Genomic DNA, 22089 nt, shown 5'->3' on the forward strand with positions numbered 1-22089 from the left:
TTTGTTTGTTTGTTTGTTTGTTTGTATAAAAAGAAAGGAAAATGGGCTGGGGAAGGGCAAAGTAGATCTTTAGATTGACATTGTCTCTCTTCCTTGCATTTTGGTGAACATTTTTTCCTCGGTGGCTCTGAATAACTTTTAGGTTTGTAAATCCATCCCTTCTCCTCCTCCTGATCAATGTATAACATTTTGTAGTGTGTGCATGTTAAGTTTTCTGGTTTTATAATTTCAGGGTGGATTCATGCTGTGCTCACATCTCAGGATTGTATGGCTTTTGGAGGAAACTTTTTGCACAACCTCAATATTGGCATGCAGCTCAGGTTTGTCTTAACTCTCTCTTTTGACTATACTCTTCCCTCTAAGTAGGAAATTCTTTTTGTTAGGTCTTTCATTGTGCTTTTTGTATGAAGTCAGATAGTTACTGGCTCCGATAATGACAAGACTGACTTTTTTTTTTTTTTTCTTAGCTTGAATCAGGACTAGATTTTTGTAAGTTGCTTCTACAGGAGCTGTTTTCAAAGCAAAATAAATGTTTTGCACACATTTAATTGTATCATAAAATCAGACATGCTGTAATTTGGAGATTACTGCAAAAGAGGTAAACTAAAAATGGTGAAGCCTGGCTGTGTAACACAAAACTGAAAAGAGGAATGTTAAGTCAGGACTGCCCTGAAGGCACATGTATCTGTTGTTGTCCAACATATGGAGCTGTCTTCTAAATATACCATTTTTATTCATTAGAGTGGAATCTTGATCAAATGCTATTTAAAAAAAATACCAACCACATTGGATTTGTATCCTAGTTTTATGATGTCTTAACTTTTTTTTTTTTATGGTTCCTGTACTTGTTTTGCTTGATAAGGTGATTTTTATCTCTCTAAATCTTGTATCAATTGGGTAATACATTGGGTGATTCTAAAAGTACAACTAGAATAATCTTAAATTTATTTATTTAGGTGTTATGAAATGGAGAAAAGGCTAAAAACCCCAGATCTTTTCAAATTCCCTTTCTTTGAAGCCATCTGTTGGTTTGTGGCTAAAAACTTACTGGAAACTTTGAAAGGTAATTCACTTGTTTTGGTAAGATTTTGAGTATTTGTTTGTTTATTTATTTTCACTTTGAAAGGTCCAGGTTCCCAATCTCATGATCAATGTGCAATTTCTGGAAGTTTTTCAAGAGAAGTTGGCTTTAATCCTTAATTGGGGAAAGCCAGTGCAGTATCGTTGCCAAATCAAAGAGATTTTGGTAAACACTACACTGTTACCATTCTTGATTTATTCTTCTTTTTAATAAATCATGATTATGAAATTACTTTGTAACATAATGGTGTCTGGTAGAACTCTCAGCTTGCAAAGTTGAAGACTGTCTAGTGATAACTCGCATGTTTTTAGGTATATGAATGGAAACTTGAAAATTGTTTTCAGATGCAGACAGTGAAAATTTTTTTTTTCTTAGAACGTTCAGTTTGAATACCCTGGGTAACTAAGATCTTAGGGCAGTTCAACCTTCCTTGGATAGCTTGACCTTTTATTCTTCTCTTACCACTAGACTTCTGTTGATGGGGATGCAAGTACTGTTTTAAAAGATGAAAGTCATAGATGGCAATTTCCTTTAGATGCCGTGGGTTTGCCATCACTTTCCACCTGAAGGGGAGAGGGAGACTTAGTTCTGCTTGGGAATAAAGTCAGATAATCGGGTCATCTTTTCCTCCAAATGAAAATAATGTTAGCTGAACCTTTATATGTTCCCTTTTCAACTGAACAGGGCTATTTTGATGTGAAAATGACACATTCATTCCTTATCAGATTCTTAGGAGGTTCCAGTTGATTCATTCTTGAAAGAAAAAGTCTTATAAAATGTCCAAAAAATTGTATCAAATCTAGGGCAGATTACTTTTTCAAATTTGGTTCATCATTCTGGAACTTCAGTTCTGACTGGTCTGATGCTAAGATTTAAAATCTTCAAAAGTACCTAAATGAAATCCCAGTGAAAGTAAGTGAGATTTAGGCTTTTAAACTTTTGAGGAACATTGAACTGGTAGGGGCCTCCTGGGCCAGAGTCCAGTCCATTGTGATTACAGGTAATTGTTGACTGAAGGAGTCCCTAAAAAGTCTTATGCACATTCAAAAACTTTACTTAAGAACTTGATCCTAGCTGATGGACTAGCAGCTCCAAGAACTGAGGATTGGAAGCTTGAGGACTGTATTTAAAGAGGGATCCAGAATCCTTCTCCCTTACTCTGTATTGAAGTGGCAAATGTTCTTAACTCGTATTGCCCCCACTTGCTCGTTTTTTCTTTTTGCAGAAGAGCAGCCATAGAGAGTGGAAGAAGGGTGAGGGGGGGACAGGACATGGATAGGGACAGATGCTTCTCTTTCAGTAGAAAGTAACGTTCTATCTATAATGTTATTTATGGAACTAAGTTTATCAAACCTGTTTTCTGTAGCACAAATCAGTATGACAGTTGGGTTTTGCTTGCCTGTTCCAGGAACAACCTTGTTCGAGCCTCTTTTAAAGGTGGATTTTTTTGAACCTGTAGGAAAGGAAATCTAAAGACTTTCATAGGCTTAATAAAATTTAGTTGGCCATAATATATTATCTAGAAATTCTATGATCCTCTCCCTGAATATCCCTGCAATGAACTCTGGTTTTGTGGGTAGGGTCATGCAGGGAACAGATTGTGGCTCTGTTCTGTCACTACCCGGTGATCTTGAAATCAGTCCCACTGGCTTGTCCTGCTCATGCCACTTCTTGTGGCTCCATCCCATCCACGTGACCTGCCAACATGGGTCCCGGCCAGTCTCCGTGGAGATACCAGGATCTCTGCAGTGACAGCGCAGGGCTGGTGCCCAGGGCAGAGCCACAATCTGCTCCCTGGCTTCAGAACCAGTGCCTGTTGCAGAGGTTTGTGGGGAACGGATCGTGGCTCGGCCCCAGCCCTGTGTTGCCATGGCCCCGATCCCAGCCCTGGCCTCGCTGGCCTGTTCTGATCCCAGATGCCACTCGTAGCCCACCTGAGGCCCCATCCAGCCATGGGTAGAGCAGAACCATTTGGGATGTTTTGGTGAGCTGTGGGGGTGGGGGTGTATTGCTAAGCCAGCCTATGGCAGCTCACCAGTACAAGCAGTGTTCTTTTGTTCAGACTCTGGGATCTAGGCACTCGGTTTTAGGACTACTGATATCAATTTTTGTTGACATTGTAGGCTCTGACAAATCTCCTAGGGCTCAGTCATTTTAGTTGCATGTTCCTGAGGGTACTCTTTGGAAAGTAATGGTGAATGCCTCAATAGCAGAGGTATCAGACTGGTAGGGCTGGTAAGGACCATAGGAGGTCATCTAATCCATTTCTTACTCAAGGGTGGATCACCTCTGTCCATGTTGTTCTAAAAATGTGTACGTCTAACCTCTTAAAAACTTGTAAGAGTGAAATGATAAACTCAAATGTGTTTTTAGTCTGTGTTTGTAGGGAGTATGGATTTGTATAGGTGCATGGCTAAATGATGTTGTTGTAGTTTTTTCTGACTGCTGTATTTCTCACATAATATCTATGCATTTCAGTGTCTTGTTGGGACTTCTGTAAGCACCAGTAGACCTTCCATGTGAATTTTCTTGGAAAATGCTGGTGCATCCCCCCCCCCAGCTCCTTTTAAACAAATTCCTACACCAGCTGCATGATCAGTTTTCTGGTTGTGTGATGTTACCAGGTGTTGAAATTTAGGAGAATCTCTAGAAGGAAAATCATTTCTTTCCAAGTTTGATGGTTTTGAGTAAAATTCATCCCTAGCCTGTCCCTTAATTAAGAAAATAGGTTTTTGAAAACAAGCTGCAAGTTGAGCTCCCCTCAACTTTGCAGGTACTGGTTTTGTCCACAGGGACCCAACTTACTTCAGCTCTGTGCATATAAGTGTTTTTAACTGGTCTGAATCCTGGTTTTGACAGATGTCTATCTGTTAATCTCTTACGGTTTCCTGCATTGGAGATTTGGGAGGATCTGATACCTCTGCTGCTGCGGGACTCTAGTCTTCTAGTTCCCCGGACTCTTCTTAGTGAACCCATGGGAAGAGAACTGGTTCAGAACAATTGTTCTGGCTGTGTCTACTCTGGGCAATAATAATGTACAGAGCGTCTAGGATATAGAATATGGTTCTACCCCAGAGGAATACTTAGCTAGTGATTTCTTTTCAGGATTTGACTCGTCACAATTTTTGAGAGTAATTGACTAGTTATCTGAGTTTGTTCTGGTACCAGTATATGCATCTAAAGCATCTATGCTAGAAACTGATAGAAGTCTAAAAGAATGTTAGTGCTTTTGATTTTGTGTTCTTGAGTTGTACAAAGTGCTGTAGACAAGAGAGAAAAATGCTTTCCCCCAGGGCACAGCTGGGTATCTCTTACCCTAGCATGAGTTGGAGATTAAAACCTCAGTAATTAGAGGAAAGATTAGTTGGAGCCAGGAATTGCAATCTGGATGCCTGAACTTCTGATTCTGAGACCTACTTTGATGAAAGATTTACCTTTTTGAAACTACTTCCTTTACAATCATCCTCGTATCAAGGGACGGCCAACAGCAAGATATATTTCCTGTCTTAAAATACAGATAATCATGGAAGGTGACAGACTGCCAATACATGTCATATTTTTCTTTAGTCATTATTTAGATGGTAGTGATTGAAATGAATTGGATTTATGTGAGATTGAGGCCAGTGAGTAAAAATGTAAGAGCATGTTTCTGTATTCCATTAAAGTCCTTCTTATGTAAGAATGATGCATCGTTGGATTTGGGGTTCTTTTTGATCTTTTTGCTTCTTCGTAGGTCAGCAGTGTAAGTGAGAGTAGTAAGATTCGAGAGGAATCGCTTCCTTTATAGATGCATCTTGTTTTGCTATTGTTATCTTGTGGCTCCACAGTGATGGGGAGATTGAGCTAGCTCAAGAGAGAAAGAGAGCACTACCTTTTATTATGTGGCTGGTAACTTTGTTCTGAGCCAGGAGCCCAGGTGGGAGAAAACAACATTTTAAAGAAACAGTACTACACATAATGGCTAACAAAAAAATATACCATTATCATGACTATGGCAATGAAAACATACTTTTCAGGGGGGAAATGAGAATAGAGCTTAAGTGAAAACTTCAGTAGTAGGTTTCCATGCTAAAGCTAATTTGTATAGCTTGCTGAATAAGAGAGAGGGGATTTTGTGGTACTGTAACTGCTACAGTAGGTGGGAATGCTGCTGTTCCACAGTTATCAGAAACTTTTAAAACTGAAGCTTTTGTTGCAGCTTATGGACCATTGCTTCTTCTGACACTGTCAAGAAACAGTCATCATCCCAGTTTAGGAGAACAAAAAGAGATGCATAGTAGCTGAAAAGAGTTCTTGGCTAGGAAAGGGGGAAAAATCTAGTAGCTGGCCTAATATGTTATCCAATGGAGTGGGAACATAAGGAGCCCAGCAAATCTGGGCTAGATGTATTCTCTCCTTTTCCCCCATGAGTATGCAACTCCCAGCAACTCTCTCATTATCACTCTTCAGTCTAAAATGAGGTGGGGGGGCAAGGAACTCATCTTCACAAGCACATCTATGGAAGGAGGGGGGAAAAGAATACCGAGCAAAGAGGGATAAGTGTTGCTCTTGCTGGAAGTCCCTGCATTAATTGTTAGAATGTTGGGAAAAGTTTTGGAAACAGTAGAAGGCAGCTGACTTGAAATGAGTGGGTTCTGTGACTTGAGATTGGGGACTGCAAGAATTGGAGGCATTCTGGGCAAAGATTGCTTGTCCAGATGGGATTACAGGGAGAACAAAATATAGAAAACCTCTGCTTTTCTTGCATGATACACTAGAGATTTTTAGTGTGAACCATGGCTGTGGAGGTTTTCTGTAAACCTGTTCTGTAGCCTGTTCTGTTCTATGTTGCCCATAGGAAGGAGCTGGGCAGTGCAGCCCTTCACTCAGCAGTAAATCTGGGAGGATGAGGGACAAGGGGATGGTTCCACCCCTCCCTCCCAGGAATTTTTGTAACAGTACATCCATGCTTCTATTAGCATATCTGGGGGAGAGGTGATCAGAGCACCAAGCGTGGCTCCCAGGGAGCCTGCATCAAAGGGCTGCTGCCTTTGGGGCTGGTGCTACTGCAGCAGCTGCCTTCAGAGAGCACAGACAGATAAGACTTCTCTTCTTCCCAATCCCCACCATCCCTTTCACACATTTTCCCCAGGCACTGAATGAGCTTAATCTGTAACACGTGGCATAACTAGCTTGATTCGCACAGTGAAAATAGATTTTACATATTTTTATCTTTATTTAACCACCCCCCCCCCCCCAAAAAAAAACACAAAACAAAACAAAACAAAAACAACCCCTCATACTTTTTTGGTATGACAAGTTCAAACACAGTACTATATTTCATTCATATTTGTTGCACATTTCTATAGCTTCACATAGTGGTTTCTTTGTTGGTTAAGAGAGGTGTGTCAAATTTTATTTTTACATTACAGTGTGTGTTTTAAATTGAAATTTTTGCGTCCTCCTTTTTATTTCTCTTTTTTTTTTTCTTTTTTTTAAAGAACTGAGAGAAGATGGTTTCCAGCCCCAAAACTACTTAGTTCAAGGCGTGAAGGCTTTACTTACTGCTTTAAAGTTATGGATGAAAAAAGAAGTAAGTGTAAGTGGTTTTGTTTATCTCTTTGATCTTACGTTTTCACGGGGTTCTAAAAATGCAAGAATGTGCTTTTAGAACTTTGTTGCTGTTTTATGGAACTTGCTTCTGTTAATAAATACTGGAAGACCATCTAGTAATTATGGATGGATGGATGGTTTGGGAGAGAACTGTTTGAGGTGGTTTTATGTTGCATGCCATTAAAACCATGCCAGACCAGTGACAAACTTGTTATATTTAGCTTCTGGCAATACACTAGTGAACACATTAAGTATCACTTTATTGCAGGAGAAGAACATGATTAGATAAAAATCCTAACATGGAATATATGGTTCTGATCAGATGTTCATTTGTAATACTACATTTTTTGGGGAAATTTTGTAGCACCAACCAATTTGATATAGGTAAATTCATAGTGGGAGATGTCCCTGGCTGTCCAGTGAGCCTTGGCACTGTGATTCACTTTTCTTTTCAACTCACAGGAAGTCAGTTAGGGATGAGGGGGCAGGTGGGGAGGGCAGGCTCTAATGCTGGTTTCATTTTAGGAGGTGGGGACTACAGAGACTCTCCTTTATCTTAAACATGGAATTTATGAATTATAGTAGCCAAGCATATGCAGATTTCCCAACTACACTACTACCCTACAAGATTTGGACATTGCCTCTACTTTGGGAGAGGCACAGAGTAGTCTCCCCTTCACTCCTGCCATGGCATTTCCTACTTGTAGAGCACTGACTTTAGAAGGACTTGGGACACAAGCGTAGTCACCTATGAGTTTCTGATTGGTGACCTTGTTTTCTATACTACCTTGGGGTTTTTGTAGGGTAGTGGCTATTACATTTATCTTACAAAAACGTCCCTAGTTCTAAACTGGGCAGAATCAGCCCCTTGCTTGGTGTGTTTCCTCCAGCCTACCTTGATGATAATGCCAGAGATGCTGACACAACAGAACCAGATATTTTTGGCATGGCAGGAGGCTCTGGAAGGTAGGTTCCTGCCCTTTTGTGCAGGAAGGACTTCATTGTGTTCGCAAAGGCTGGTGCTGTGTGGTGATCTGGGAGCTGGCTCTGCCTCTGTGGGGCAGTAGAGTTTGGGGTGCCAGACAGACTCCTTGGAGCTGGGGGGTGGAGGGGAAGTGGGGAGCACAGCTGCCTGGGATGCTGAAGGACTGAAGCATGCCTATGGCTTCCCTTAACTAGACAGGCAGTACATGCGGTGCTGGAAATAGTTGTACTGCTGTGAAGTTGCTGTTACAAAGAGCAAACATTTATTTGCAGAGCTGCTATATTTTTTCCCTGTACTTGAATGCCTGTACACTTGCTTCTTTGTTGTCGTTTTGTTTGCCTCATTGGTATCTGGTGTACTACAACTGTTACACTTGTTTACAGAAATGGCTTGTCTACATGCTCTTTACTAAACCATTTAGACAGGAAGGCAATAGTAAGGAGGAAGAATGTGTAAGGTCAGAGAATAGGGACCTTTCCTCCTTGCGGGGGATAAAGTGATAGCGTTTCCCCGCCCCCCAGGGCAAAGGTATTAAACTCACCTGCCCCTGAGGGGTGCAGGGCTTGTACATGGACTGGATTGAGCCCTTGGGGCTGGATGAGTGTGATACCTTGCCCATTAAGTGACCCTTAATCATCCTTAAGATGAGTGTGATACCTTGAACATATAACATCATTATGTCCTCTCAGGTTTTTTAAATGTCATAAGGTCTCGTGTTGCACTCTGCAAGCTGTAAAACAGCTTTTCTGGCTCATCCAGAAATGTAAATATGCAAAGCAGCTGCCTAGTGATCAGTTTATGCCTTTATTCAGCATTACTTTTGAATGCTGAGTCTGAGCTGGGTCTGATTTTCCTTGGAATCCAGTTGTTTTTAGGTTTGTTACTACTAATTACATTCCCCAAAATGGGGTTCCATACTGACTGGACTTAAGGGAAAGAGGTTGTTTACAGTACTAGTTGTTGTAGTTATTTAAGTAGATTGTCAGTATAGCTTCAAATCCATTGGGAAGATAAAAGTACCAATATTAATGTCCTCTTGCAAGCAAATACCCCAAGCATTGAGGTGAAGATCATCCAACATAATCAACTTTGCTGGTTTGGCCATGTCATCGAGATGTTCAACTCCAGAAGCAAGTTTTATTCTCTCAGTTCAGTCAAGGTGTACACTGAAGAGGAGGGCAGAGAAAGCACTTCAAGGATGTCCTGAAAGCCAACTTGGAAGAATGCGCCGTTGACATCAACTTGTAGGAAACTGTTGCCCAGGATCACTCCAAATGGAGGAAGAGTCTGCTGCAGGATCTCAGTACTTTGAAACCTTACACCAACAAAAGGAGGTGGAAACATGAAAGCAGCAGAAAGTGTCATGGACTGAATTGAGAATCTGGACCCACCCACCCTGCACAGAAACACATGCCTCAGTTGCAGCAGCGTCTGATCCCAGGTTAGCCTCATCAGCCATCTTTGGACCCACAGATAAAGACAATCATGGAAAACAGTCATCCTTGACCTGAGAGGGATTGTTAAAGAAGAAAAGTATAGCTTTGTATTCACACTTCAGATTCCTTGATTTTTCAAATGCTGGAGGATAGATGATGGTTTCACTTTCCTTGAATACTTTGGGACCAAACATTCAGTGTTGTTGTTAGGCCACACTCTTTTTGCTTTCTAGAGCTCTGACAGCTCCAGGGTGTGTGTGTATGTATATAATCACACTGTCAGTTTCTTCTAACTATTTAAGGACTTTTAATTAAGATATTTTCTTTGGATCTGGACTTTTTGTAGTTTCTTCTGCTTTATGCTACCTTTGAGTTGATCTTAATTTCTTATGTTATTTTTTTTCACCCTTTGAATATAGCTTGTAACAGAACATGCCTTTGAAATTCCAGACAACATTAGGCCTGGGCATCTCATAAAAGAGCTTTCTAAAGTGATTCGTTCTGTAGAGGTAAGAATAAAAGTCTTTGCTTAACAACACAGCAAAATCTAGTCATCTTGTATTATATTGATGTTTCTCTTTATTGTAGGAGGTACAAATATAAAACTGCCACGTTTACCAAAATGTTTCTTAAACAACCACTATGAGCCAAAAGAATGTCTTGGTAATTGTAGTTTTAGAATAATTGAATTTGAGGATATCACTTCCCAGTTTTTTCCTGCTAATTTTTGGAGGAAAGCCAGTAAGAATTTTTTTTGATGCATCAAACTGCCAATATTTTGAATTAAAATGATAGTAATGTGATTAATTATTTGTGTTCATTTTTCCTCATAATTTAATATAATTTGGAGAATAAGCTAAAGTCAAAATTTATGGTTTATACCTGAGAATCTCTATTTTTTAAGGTTTTGTTTTTATTGTTAATGATTTGTCTGGTTCCCTTCTTGCCTATTCTTTTGTCTAGGGTTGTTGGTTTTTTGTTTTTTGTTTTTTTTTTGGTCCAGTGCGCCACCATTTTTCTGATTTATTTTCATCACATGCTTTTTCTTTTTGTTACTGATTGTGCTCCTTTTTACTACTACATCCCTCATGATTTAAGATGTCTAGTCACTTTGAAATGCGCAGAGTTTTGGGGATAGAATAATACTGGGAACTTAGGGAAATTGAAGTGACTCTGTGTTATACAGTGGCTGTGCCCAGAATTTCTAGGCCATAGTCATACATAGTGATAGTGGCTATTGTTAAACATTAATGTTATAGGAGCATCTAAAGGTTCCAATCAGAAGAGGAGTCACTAGGAACAAAACAGAGAAAAATATACACAGTGCTTCTTTAAAGAACTTACAATTTTGTTTTGTCTCTTACAATTTTTAATTTTAGTGGGTGAGATGAGAATCTTTATTAAATATGTGGACTTGTCACTATAAGACCACTCTGATGCATTTATTTTCAATTTAAAGGAGGAAAACAGCAAGCCAGTTAAAACTCAGGGAATTCTTGGTTTGTGTCCAGCATCACGATCATCACATGAAGCAACCTCCCCTCATCATTCCAGACGAAAGGTGAGGAAACTGCGAGACCATGCTACCAAAACTCCTTCTAATCTGGACATCCTGGAGCTGCATACAAGGGAAGTACTTAAAAGGCTGGAGATGTCCCCATGGGAGGAGGTAAGTATTACATTTCATGGAAGAAATAAAAGCCCAGGAAGTTAGAAATTTCAAGCTGTATTAAGAAGGTGAATAAAACTAGGATGTGTAAAATGGGATAAGCATGTTACAATGGCACTGAATAATGATTGAGTGGTACATATTGCCTTAAAATATTTTTCCCTTACCTGGTATCATATGAGAAAATAGGATCTTTTAGTTATCTTCTATTTTTATACTGAATGGGTTTTCTGAAAGTATTGGGACTATTTAGTTCAGATTTTTTAAGAGGAAATATATACAAACATTATGTAAAATAGTTAATTAGTTCCTCCCATTACTATTTATAATAAAGCAGCAAGAAGTATACTGTAGGAGAAAGAAGCATTCAGCTGAACACAGTAAAGCATCACTGTTTACATGTGCACCTGGTATGAGGGTGCAGTAAATGAAGTAACTCTGCCATATCTTACAGCGGAGTAAGTAACTGCACTGAAATCCATGTGTAGATGGTGATGGGCTGGCTGGGGCATGAGGGTGCTAAAGTGTGGGGACTGCCTATTGCCAGCCACACAGCTTTGCACTTCAGCACCCTTGTGCCCCAGCCAGCCCCTCCACCACCTGGAGCTTGGGACTAACACCCTGGTACCACCTGCCAGCCCAGGGCTGGTTTGTCCTGGCTCAGATTGCTGCTGTCCTGGGCGCACATGCCAATGCTGCGCTTGGGAGTAGTTTATTTTGGCTCAAACAGGTCCGGAGTTTATTGCTTCACCTTTTAATTGCAGTTGTAGACGCACCCAGAGATGAGTAACCTGTGAAGCTTTTTTTATGATGTAATTGAAGCAAAAATACATTTCTAAAAGTATTTTCCTTTTATTTCATTAATAAGAAATATGTTTTATTAGATGGGGCAGGGCTGTTGAACCACCACTTCCGTGGATCACTCAGTCGCACAAGCAGGGCTGTTGGCATGCAATGGTAGAGGCAGCTGGTAGGGCACACAGGCCACATGCTGGCCCTTTGCATGATGCAGACCATGCAGTACCAGTTTGACAGCCTTGAGGTAGGGGAAAATAGCATTTTTAAGGGAGTGTAAATGCTTCTGTTTCAGAAGACTGTTCCACATATACCATAATGCCAAATACCTGGTAGTATTTCACCTTCCTCTGAAGCATTTTCAAATTGCTACTCTGAGAGCAGGTTTCTGGGTAACATTTAAGAGGCTTTATACCAGTTGCAGTGGGCAACTCAGTTTTTTGGGTTTGCATCAATTTGTTGCTATTCCTATGTGTCGGGAACAGTGATAACTTCTAGTGGAAATTGTCATATTGGTCTAGAAAAATTTTTTTTTTTTTTTTTAAATAGAGGGTAGTTTACAATAAGGAGGTACCCCAAAGATTGATGGAATGAATTGCATTAAGACTGGATTCCTTGTATCCATACTTGTCCTAATCAAGTCACTTCAGTCATGGATAACTATTTTGACCTTTTTTTCTGCTATGTATTAGAGGTTCAGTATGAACTTGAAGACTGGGGACTCCTGTGGACTATTGAGGTCGGGGAAAAAATATTTAAACTTCCTTATTTGATTTGAGGGAATAATAAACAGCCCTCTTTATTGTCCAGGATACGGGAAACTCTAAACTGAACGGAAGATTTAATAAGCCCTTTCAGCCATCTTCTACAGTACCTGAATGGAGAACAAAGGACAATGATTTACGCCTTCTGCTCTCAAATGGAAGAATTATCAGGTATAAGAAGCTGTCTTGTGAATATCTAGGGTTTTGAAAAGGTGTGTGCAGGTGGTGTGGTGCATCATGATATAGCACAATACATTTATTTCTCCAATTAAAAATGAAGTACAAGCTTTACTAATATGTTAGGAGCCTAGAGACTGTTGTTCAGCTTATGATCTAAGAAAAGAACAAATATGACCGAGTCTGTGGAGGGCTGACTGCTGGTTCCAAGCTGGGGCAGGCACCTGGTGCCAGGGGGTACAGATATTACCACCCCACACAGTGTAGGCATGGATACATGTGTTCCCTGCACCCCAACCTGTGGGTCCCCCAAGTACTCCTGTTTAGCCCCCAGATGCCCCTAATTGCCATTTTATGCACTGCCCCTATCATGTCAAATGCCCTGTGGCTCTATTCTGTCCCCTGCTATTCAATATATCCCCATGCTTGGCTCTATCCAGTTGTGGCCCAAACCCATCAGACTCAGTCTGCCCTACTGAGTCCTGTATTGCCCTCCATCACTGCCTCCATGAATCCACTACACCCTGCACAGACTAGTTCCATCGTGACCCATCACCACCTCCCTCATGCCCCACTGAGTCTCCTCTGCTCTTCTGAGAAATCAAACCTCACTGTAGTCCTTCCTACCTTCTGGGGCTCCTTTCACTCATAATCTCTCTTGCCCTCTTCACATACCAGTTCATCCCCATAGACCCTACAACCTTCCAGGCTCCATCTACCCCTCATATCCTCACTTCCATATCACCCAGCCTCCCTCATCCCACACTCCTCTATACTATAGGCTCCCCTACCCACAAAAGCCTCTGGGTGACTGTGACCTCCCCCTGCCCCACCAAATAGGCACCTCATGGCTCCCAGCATTCTCTTCCCCAAACCCCCTTCCCATACAGTTCCTTCTGCCCCCCGCAGATGGGGGGTGGGTCTATAACTGTACCCCACATATATGCTTTTGCCTCCTGTCCTCACAGCATGACAATAGCTGGCCTCCACTGCCTTCCAGCATCATCACAGAAACAAGCATTTGGGATCAGGGGAAACTACCCAGAGAGACCATCCACTCTTGATCCACCCATGGCTGGCTTTATGCTGTCCTGTTTGTACTACTGGTTAAGCTTCCGACAGCCTCCATCTGCTGCAATGAATAACTCAGGAAAGGGACACTGCAGAAACGTAACCAATGTCTTTGCAACTCCTGCGGACCTCTGACCACTATGCCAATATGCAGCTCACCTGCTTTTAGCCCTGCCCCTCCCTTTCCTGTCTCTGATTTGTTGTTCAAATCCTCTTGTATTTTATTTTCCTGGCTCTTGCAAGAAAGATCCATGCTGGGAACAGACTGGAGAAGGGGATCCATTTACTCCCCTGTACTTTTGTTCTGGGAGTAGCAAAGAGGCACTTGGATGTTATATTGGGAAAGGATAGGTATCTTGCATAGTCCCTGGGAACAGCATTACATTCAATTGATTGATTAATAAATTGTATTGGAGAGTGACCTTCAAACTGTAAAGAAATGCACAAATTTGTTACAGAGAAGTAAACATTCCAAAAAACCATAATTTTCATTTTTAAAAAGCAGAGTTAAGTTTAACATGTTCAAAGACCAGTATACAGAAGGAACATGAGGTGGTGTTTTTCTCAGAAATATATGCTGAGACAACTGGTTCGCAAATAGAAAAGCAAAATGCAAAGTCATGTATTTTGCGACATGGCGATTTTTATAGTCAAGAAAAACGCATGGTAATGGAGAAGGAAGTAGGCAAACGGTGTGAGAGAATTTTGTGCCCTCCGGTTCTGCTGCCTCTCTACTGTTGTGCTTTCAAAAGAATATTGCAGGTAACAAGGAAGGGGAAAAAAATCATGTAAGCTTTTGTTCAATTAATAACTTCTTTAAATTTTTTTATTTTTCTTCTGAGGTAGAGATGAAAGACAACCATTTATGGATAGGAGTCTTTACACAGCAGATAGTGAAGATGATGATGACAGGACAAGATCAAAAAAGACAAGGGCTATCAAGATAGAAGATCAGACTTCAGGCTTGGAAGGAGAAGGGAATGGAGATGCTCAGAAACCACTAAACAGTAAGCTTGCTTTTGACAGTCTAGTACTTTGGTGATCAGAGGAGTCTTACTATTCTACTGTATACCTTTCTGTAATGGAAAATTTGCCAGTGAGCCAAGTAAATGAAAAAAAATGGTACACCGATATATCGGATTGGTACTAATAATGTTAACTTTTTCCTTTTATCAACTATCAGCTTTTTTTTGGCTGGTGTAGTTGATAATGTATAAATAAATAAAATATGCTTTCTGGCTGGGGCCCCAGATGCTGCGTACATGTGCATGGCTGTATGTGGCCAGGAATGCAGCCTGGCAGTGTACAGAGCAGCATCCTGCAGGTAAGTCTGTGGAGGGGAGCAGGTGTGGGGGAGGGAGGGGCTGCATGGGGGGTAGAGATTGAGTCCCTCATGATGATGGAGGGAATGGGGCAAGGGTGGGACTGGGGGTGCTGCCCAGCCAAGGTGGTGAATGGGACTCCAGGGCCAGGGTGGGGAGTGGGATGGAGTCATGGAGAGCTTGTCTGGGAGGGTGGGGCAGCTCCCCACACTGTGCGCATGTCCCGGGGGAGGCATGGGGGCCTCTTGCCCCGGGAGCCTTGGGCCCCCTGCCCACCCAAAAGTACTGGGGCCAGTGAGTTGTGCCTCCTGCTGCTGGTTGGGCTGGGGACGTGGTGTGGCCAGCGTTTGGCTCCCAGGGCAGAGGGAGCAGGGCAGATGGCCCTGAGCCTACAGCAGGCAGCCCGCATCTGCCCTCACCCTGCTCAGCTCTGCTTCTAAAAGGTTGCCCACACTTAAAAAAAAGGGTGGTGGCAGTGCTTGAACTAAAGCTCATTTGAAAAGCTTTAGTTCAAGAACTGCTGCTGCCATTTTAAGCTCTGGGATGCTGATTTCCCCCCCCCCCGGATGAGCTGCTCATGGTTCCTTCCCACTCCCTGCCCCAGTGTCCTGTTCACCACTTTGGCAAGGCAGCACCCCCAGGCCCAGCTCCAGCCCCTGCCCCACTCCCTCATTTACAATGGGGGCATCGATCTACACCCCACCATGCCTCTTCCTTTCCACAGACTTACTGGCAGGGTGCTGTTCTGCACACTGTCAGGCTGTGTTTTTGTAAATTGGTTACTGGATTGGTATTGGCTGATATGCCTAGTGAATAACCAGATATCGGTATCAGTGAAAAAAATCTTTATTGGTGTACCCCTAATAAAAAGCATGGAATGGAGAAGGCTCAAGATTTGTTTTCAAGATTTAAATGAAGTTTGAAATGTGCATCATTCTCATTTTAAACCACAGCTCTCTAGCTGCAGTATAGGTTGGCATAGGGGAAGGGTCCTTTAATGCCACTGGGATCATTCCTTCTGTGCCCCAAATCACCCTGCTTCCCCTCCTCATCAGTTCCCATATCACCCCTTCCACCCCTGGATTGCTGCCATACCACCTCAAGCAGCCTGAGAGCAGTAGTGGAGGGGGTCCCCCTTCCTGCCTGCTCGTAGGCTCCGTGTAGCTCTTGCTACCTTTGCACACACAGATCCAGCCCCCACTGGGCTCCACATCTGCCTGGCAGCTCCTTGCTGTCCCCCACCTCCCGATCCTCCTGTTCAGTCACAAAGCTTGGCGGTGGCGTGGGTATGCAAGAGTGGCATGGTTTGCAGGGACCCCAAGAGCAGGCAAGGAGGAGACAGTTTCTCACCAGTATCTCCATCACTTCTGGGCTGATCAGGGTGGTAGGGCATTAATCTGGGGTGGAGGGGGTCAATAGGTGGACAGACAGGGCAATTGGGGTGGCAGGGGTGTGATCTGGGGGCTGAAGGGGGCAATTAGTGGGTTGGCAGGGCTAATTTTGCAGAAGTAGCAGTACCCTTGCAGCTCCCGATCCACCCACTCTCCGTTTCCTTCTGTCCTCTTTGCGATGCCCCCTCCCCCGGCTCTCCTACCCCACCTTTTATCTCTTCTCCCTCCCTCCCCACTCACTCATTCCCACCCAGCTGTTGCCCAACTATTCCCAGCTGTCAATCCAGGCCTGTAGAGGGGTGGATAATAGCTAGTTCACCTGGGAGCAGTGCCTCTTGGGATACTGAAGGACTGTAGATTTGTGGCTTTATCTTGGGTGAATACCCAGAAGTTAACTTTTAAATAGGTGGCACAGCTCACATGTAATCCTTGCCTAAAGTGCTTTATCTTTAAAGATGGCTAAAGGCACTTAGCATTTCAATTGTTAATGAGCCTTAATGTGTGTTCAATTAAGTTTTAAGTGCTCTTAACATGATCTAATTATAATTTGTAACCTCACCTAGAGATTACAAGATTGGAATATCAGGAACATATAATTCTAGAATTTTCATTTGTGAATAGGTCATTGCATTGCAAGCAAGCACATTGAGAGTGTTCAGTATAAATAAAACTTTTCCCAGATTAGCTTTTTCTCTGCTTTAATGAGAGTCCCTATCCTGGATTATTAAGCAGGATGTATAAAGCACCTTGACCCTTCTTGTTGATACAGTATTTTAATCTGAAAACTGTTCATATCAACCTAATAATGGATATGATCTCCTTTCATCCTTCTGCTACTTCATGGGCTTCCATCAAGGCTAGGGACAGACATTACACAGAAATCGGTTTAAGTGATTAGAAACCTGTTTAAACCTGTAACAGAACAGGCGATCAGTGCACATAACCCACTTTGAAAATGGCCGAAACTGGTTTGAGATTAAACCTGGTTGAATGTAGTATCAGACTTGACTGATTTAGCTCAAACTGGTTTATGCAATGTCTTTACCAGACCCCTTTCTGGTTTAAGGTAAACCAGACTCTCGTAGCATCCTGGCATGCTCTCTGGGCTGGGTGGGACTCTCTGCTCTACAGCAGAGCTGGCCCCTCCCCTCTGCTCCCTGGCTGGAGCTCTGGCAGAGACTGCAGGCACAGCAGGGTCTGCATGGATTCCCCCCCCCCAACCCACACTGCTCAAGCAGGAATCCCATCCCAGCCCTATGGACCCTAGGCATGTGGTATGCTAGTTAAGTTAATGCTGAGAGGTCTCTCCAATTCCACTGAGACAGGCAGACAGAACAGTGACTGCTTGGGGCTTTTGGGAACTAATCAACAGGTCAGCTGGTAAGCTGTTTAAGAAGAGTTTGAACTAATGGAGGGAGGCTATTGTTTTGCTGATGTGGTGATATAAACACTTATCAACTTTTGGCTGGTTTGCTTGCCTGTAGATTGAAAAACTCTGTATTATCAACAGAGGCATGCACTGCACACCTCCCCTTGCCTAAGAGTGCTAGCAGGGGTCTGGGGTCTGGCAACACTCCTGGCCCTTGAGCAGCCAGCAGGGAAAAGCCTGGGGTGGTGCAGGCAGACCTTCCTGATCAGAGGTCCTGATGGGGCCTGGCCACCCTCCCCCCATCTTAGCACTGTAGAAGGGAATGGAGGGCTGTTCCAGCGCACCCCACCGCCCAGCTTCTAGCCTGAGCCACTGCAGGCATGTGCCTGAATTTCCTCAGTCCAGAGAGAATCTGTATGGTTACAAATTGGTTCAGCCTAGCCAGGTTAAACTAACCTGCACACATTGAATCATTTCAGGCTCACGCTTTTTCAATGTCTGTCCCTAGCTCAGATGTTTAGTAATGGTGATCACGTAATCTATAGCTATGATATCATTGTATGACAGTTTTTCAATAGCAGTAATTCTGCACAAGAGTAAGTGGTGGTTCAGTAAATTTATTCATGTCTTTGGAGTGTTGCATCCTTTCGTAATGGCAAGAATTCTTGTGGATGATATCTTTTTAATGGACCAACCACATGGTTGGGATAGGCATAAGTAAGCTTTTGGGGCATTTATGGATGTGCTTTGGGAGGTGAGGTGGGAGAAAGTGGGGCATTTTAATTAGCACAGCTCTGAAAGCAGTGTTAATTAAAGCACCTGGAGCAAATGAGCTTTAGTTTAAAGTACACCACTGCCATTTTTCAGCGTGGGGACACTGATGCATGTGATGCTGGATTCTGCTGGAGCGGCAATTACAGCACGTTGGAGCAGCCTCCCTGCACATGTATAGGAGTCCCTGGGTATCATATTATCTTTCTTCAGGCCTTTGGGGGAGGAGAGGATGCCTCAGTTAAGTAGCAGATGGAGCAAAAGCTTATGTAAAACTCCATATGTAAGAAAAACAAGATATAGGAGAAATGATCTTGTAATGAACAGGCAGGAGATGCAGTAAAAAACTGATAATGGAAGAACAAGATTTGTTTAGGAGGGTTTGGAGGTTAACTAATATTAGACAGATTATAACGGCCCATTTTGAAGTTATTACCTGTGTTAAGTCTCTGGTACTTTAATGTCCAGTAAGCTAATTAATTTATGTTCCCATGTTTGTCTTATAAAGGTAACTGAGTTGATTTTCTTTGAGGGCAAGATCTGTGAGGGCAGACGGGGAGTGTTTCGCTTCCCTCATCACCCCTGAAAAAATGTTTTCAAACCTAGTGTTTGTTTGGGTTTTTTTTGTTTTTGTTTTTTAAGCGATCATTCATTCTGGTGCACAGTTGTTTACTTGTGTTTTGTCTGGTTTCACCCACACAGTTGTAATGGGGGCACTTGGTGCGCCAGGTGAGGTATACCACTTTCTGGGATACGTGTGTATTATCCATGTATTCTGATGGTTTTCTTGTTGGCGGATGTTGACTTGTGGCAGTAGAAATGTGTTGACAGGTCAAATCACCTAATTTAATTTGGTGACAGATCACCTAATATTTGTTACTGATTTAATAAGTTTCTCCCCCTACAGTGTTCTTTGAAAGTGTGAAATCAGAACTCAGGAATGGATCTTCGGAATACTCCGATATATCTGATTCAGAAGAATCTGAGCCTGATTGCACTACCCAGGTAAAAGCTAGAGAAAGTCATGACAGTTCATCAAATGAGAATTGAAGCTGTTGTTTTGTTTTATTTTTTAATTGTTCATAATCAATTTGGACAAATATTTAAAAACAATCTGCTTACCTAATTCTGCTGCCTGCCTGATTCACTATCCATTCTAATGGAATGGTGAGCGAAAATTGTTTTGAGCAATGTCTGTCTGTTCTCAAAAGCCTTTGAAAGTTTGTTCATATAGGAATTGTGTATATGGTAAAAAGGACCATAAATGCATCATGGGCTCTAATAAGGAAAGTAGGTAACAGCTGACAGTGTTCGTCTGAAATGCACTTGGGACAAGGTCTTGCAAAGATAGGTTTGAGTGACTTGGACTGACTCATTGAGGCAGGTCTTTTGTTCAGATGGGATAACAAAGGGCAGGAGATGGCTGTGAGTCACAGAGGATCTGGGTTATAGTTTTGAGCAGTCTCAAGTTAAGAACTCTAGAATGTAGTATGGATGGGGAAAGATTTGAGCTTAGCTGCTTTTTTTTATAACACAGGCAAGTATCAGGAATTGGATTTAGTTTTAGTATTAGCAGTATATAAATGGAAGTAGGTTGGGAAAAATTTGTATTCCTTTGGTTTCCTTAAGCTTGAGTACCCAGTTCCTATTCAGCTAAATGGGCATTGGTGCCTAAATACCCTTTTTGAGGCTCTTGTGTAGTATACATGTTCTTTCAAGACAATGCGTTTACGCTGAACACGTTTCAGTGCACTGAGTGATACCTGTAATCGGTAGTATAAATTCAGCATGCATTCAATTGTTTTCTGCCATTATGGAATCAAGCAAGGGATATTGTTAATGTTAGAAGTGTTGTAGGCTATGGGTATACACACTTATTGTAGAGTAAAAGGAACAGGGACTTGCTACATGTCACCTGCTCTGCAGCAGCTGCCTAACCACATGATCTTTCAGCATGGTAAATGGAATCTACACTGTAGCATTCTAGCCCATAATGTGTGAGTTGCTGCCTTGTGACTTCCATTTTGCCATGAGGCAACAGCAAGCATGTGGGCAGTTACCAGAGTACAGTACAATACGGGTAAGGTGAAATGAATATCAAGTGATGGATTATTTGATAAAGGTGAGCTGGATATAGTTTAAAGGTCAGTTTCCCTTTTAAAAAATATTTTGGGCTTAAACAGCCTCCCCTCCCAAATAACAATTTTTATTTGGGGTTTTTTTCCTAGGGACTTTGGGTCTTGGCTGTATTTTCCTGAAACTTGGTTTCAGACTTTCTTGCTGAATTTTATTAAATCTGAGCTACAAGATCTCTATTACTGTGGTCATGTTATGGAACTTACGTGCACTTTTTATTTATGAAAACTGGATCAATTCAAAGATTTAAAACTTCTGAGCGTAGATTAGAATACAGTCACTTTAAGATCCATGACAAACAGTCTGTGTACTATTTTCCCTTGTTCTAGCAAAAAGATTCCTCTGCAGAGGACTCAGCAAGCTCAGGTGATGAAGAGAAACAGGAGGTGACATCAAATTTCAAGGAGGAATATAAAATAACAAGGGACCTCTGTCAAACTACTCAGAAGCCATTTAGAAATGAAACTCTAAGTAAAAGGTAAGTAAAGTGATGCAGGGAGGCTTATAAATTGATCTGAACTTTTCAAAGTAAAATTTTTGTAATTTTTTTTAACATGAAAGTAAAATTGATAAATAGATTTTAGTAAAATTTAAAATTTCCTTTTTCACTGTCTTAATAATTTTTTCCCTTAGGGAATGTCCTACCTCGACAAGTACAGAGGAAGAAGCTATTCAGGGCATGCTTTCTATGGCAGGATTGCACTATACCACATGTTTACCAAGTCATACGCAAAGCACAGACTGCACGGATAAAAGAACCTCTCTTCAGGAACACAAAAGCTACCCCAGAAGTAGACATAAGGACAGGCAGCCGTCCCAGAGTCATAAAACAATGGAATGTGGTAGGTACTTATTAACCATCACTGCTACTCTTCATTGTTTTGCTAGGGCTAAGATTTTCAAAAATAAATGCTTAAAGTTAAATTCCTAAATAAGTGTAGGCTACTTCTGAAAAATCAGTGGGCTATAACAGTGCTCAGAACTTTGGAAAACTGGGAGCCTAGTTTCCATTAGGCCTAAGCATTCACTTTAAAAGTTTCATCAGCGTTTTTACAAGAGTCACACTGGTGTGGATGAATGAACTAAAAGCTATAATCCCCTCTGGGGGGCAGAGGGGGGTGAGCTAAATGCAGTAGTTCATATGATCTCCATGGTTCTGCTTTCATGGTGTGCCTCACTAGATATTCTTAGAATTCTCAATTGGCTTGATGGCTTTTAAGTGTTCTCTCTCTAAAAGGCACATATGGCATTTTCCTGAAGTCTAGATGTAAAGGCCATGCAGCTATTGGCAGCTTTCATATACTCAAGGGATGAGCAGTTGGTGAACCCTGGAAAGTGCTATATCTGAAGCAGCTGACAAACTAAAACTCTACCTCTGAAACAGAGGAAAATTCAGAATTTATTGCAAGAACAGGCATTCATTTTGTCCTCCACAGTATTTTGATCCCTGTAGAAGATAACTTTGGAGAAGAAGAAAGTACTTCAGACTTTGATTATTAGGAAGCGGATTCAGAGGACATCTCTGTATCC

General features: G+C 41.9%; 1 protein-coding gene across 1 annotated transcript in view; it reads left to right on the forward strand.

Annotated features, from left to right (window-relative positions):
• Window positions 1-22089, forward strand: part of KDM7A (lysine demethylase 7A) — a 62348-nt gene that overhangs the window by 25464 nt on the left and 14795 nt on the right. Inside the window, exons 8-17 of the mRNA XM_019543890.1 lie at window positions 233-320; window positions 957-1063; window positions 6562-6653; window positions 9514-9603; window positions 10554-10763; window positions 12369-12493; window positions 14417-14577; window positions 19331-19428; window positions 20889-21037; window positions 21193-21401. Of these exons, the coding sequence (XP_019399435.1) occupies window positions 233-320; window positions 957-1063; window positions 6562-6653; window positions 9514-9603; window positions 10554-10763; window positions 12369-12493; window positions 14417-14577; window positions 19331-19428; window positions 20889-21037; window positions 21193-21401 (1329 nt within the window). The remainder of the gene's footprint in view (window positions 1-232; window positions 321-956; window positions 1064-6561; window positions 6654-9513; window positions 9604-10553; window positions 10764-12368; window positions 12494-14416; window positions 14578-19330; window positions 19429-20888; window positions 21038-21192; window positions 21402-22089) is intronic.

This window comes from Crocodylus porosus, unplaced genomic scaffold (assembly GCF_001723895.1).
Source record: "Crocodylus porosus isolate Cpor-Errol unplaced genomic scaffold, CroPor_comp1, whole genome shotgun sequence".
In the NCBI taxonomy this organism is placed as follows: Eukaryota; Metazoa; Chordata; order Crocodylia; family Crocodylidae; genus Crocodylus; species Crocodylus porosus.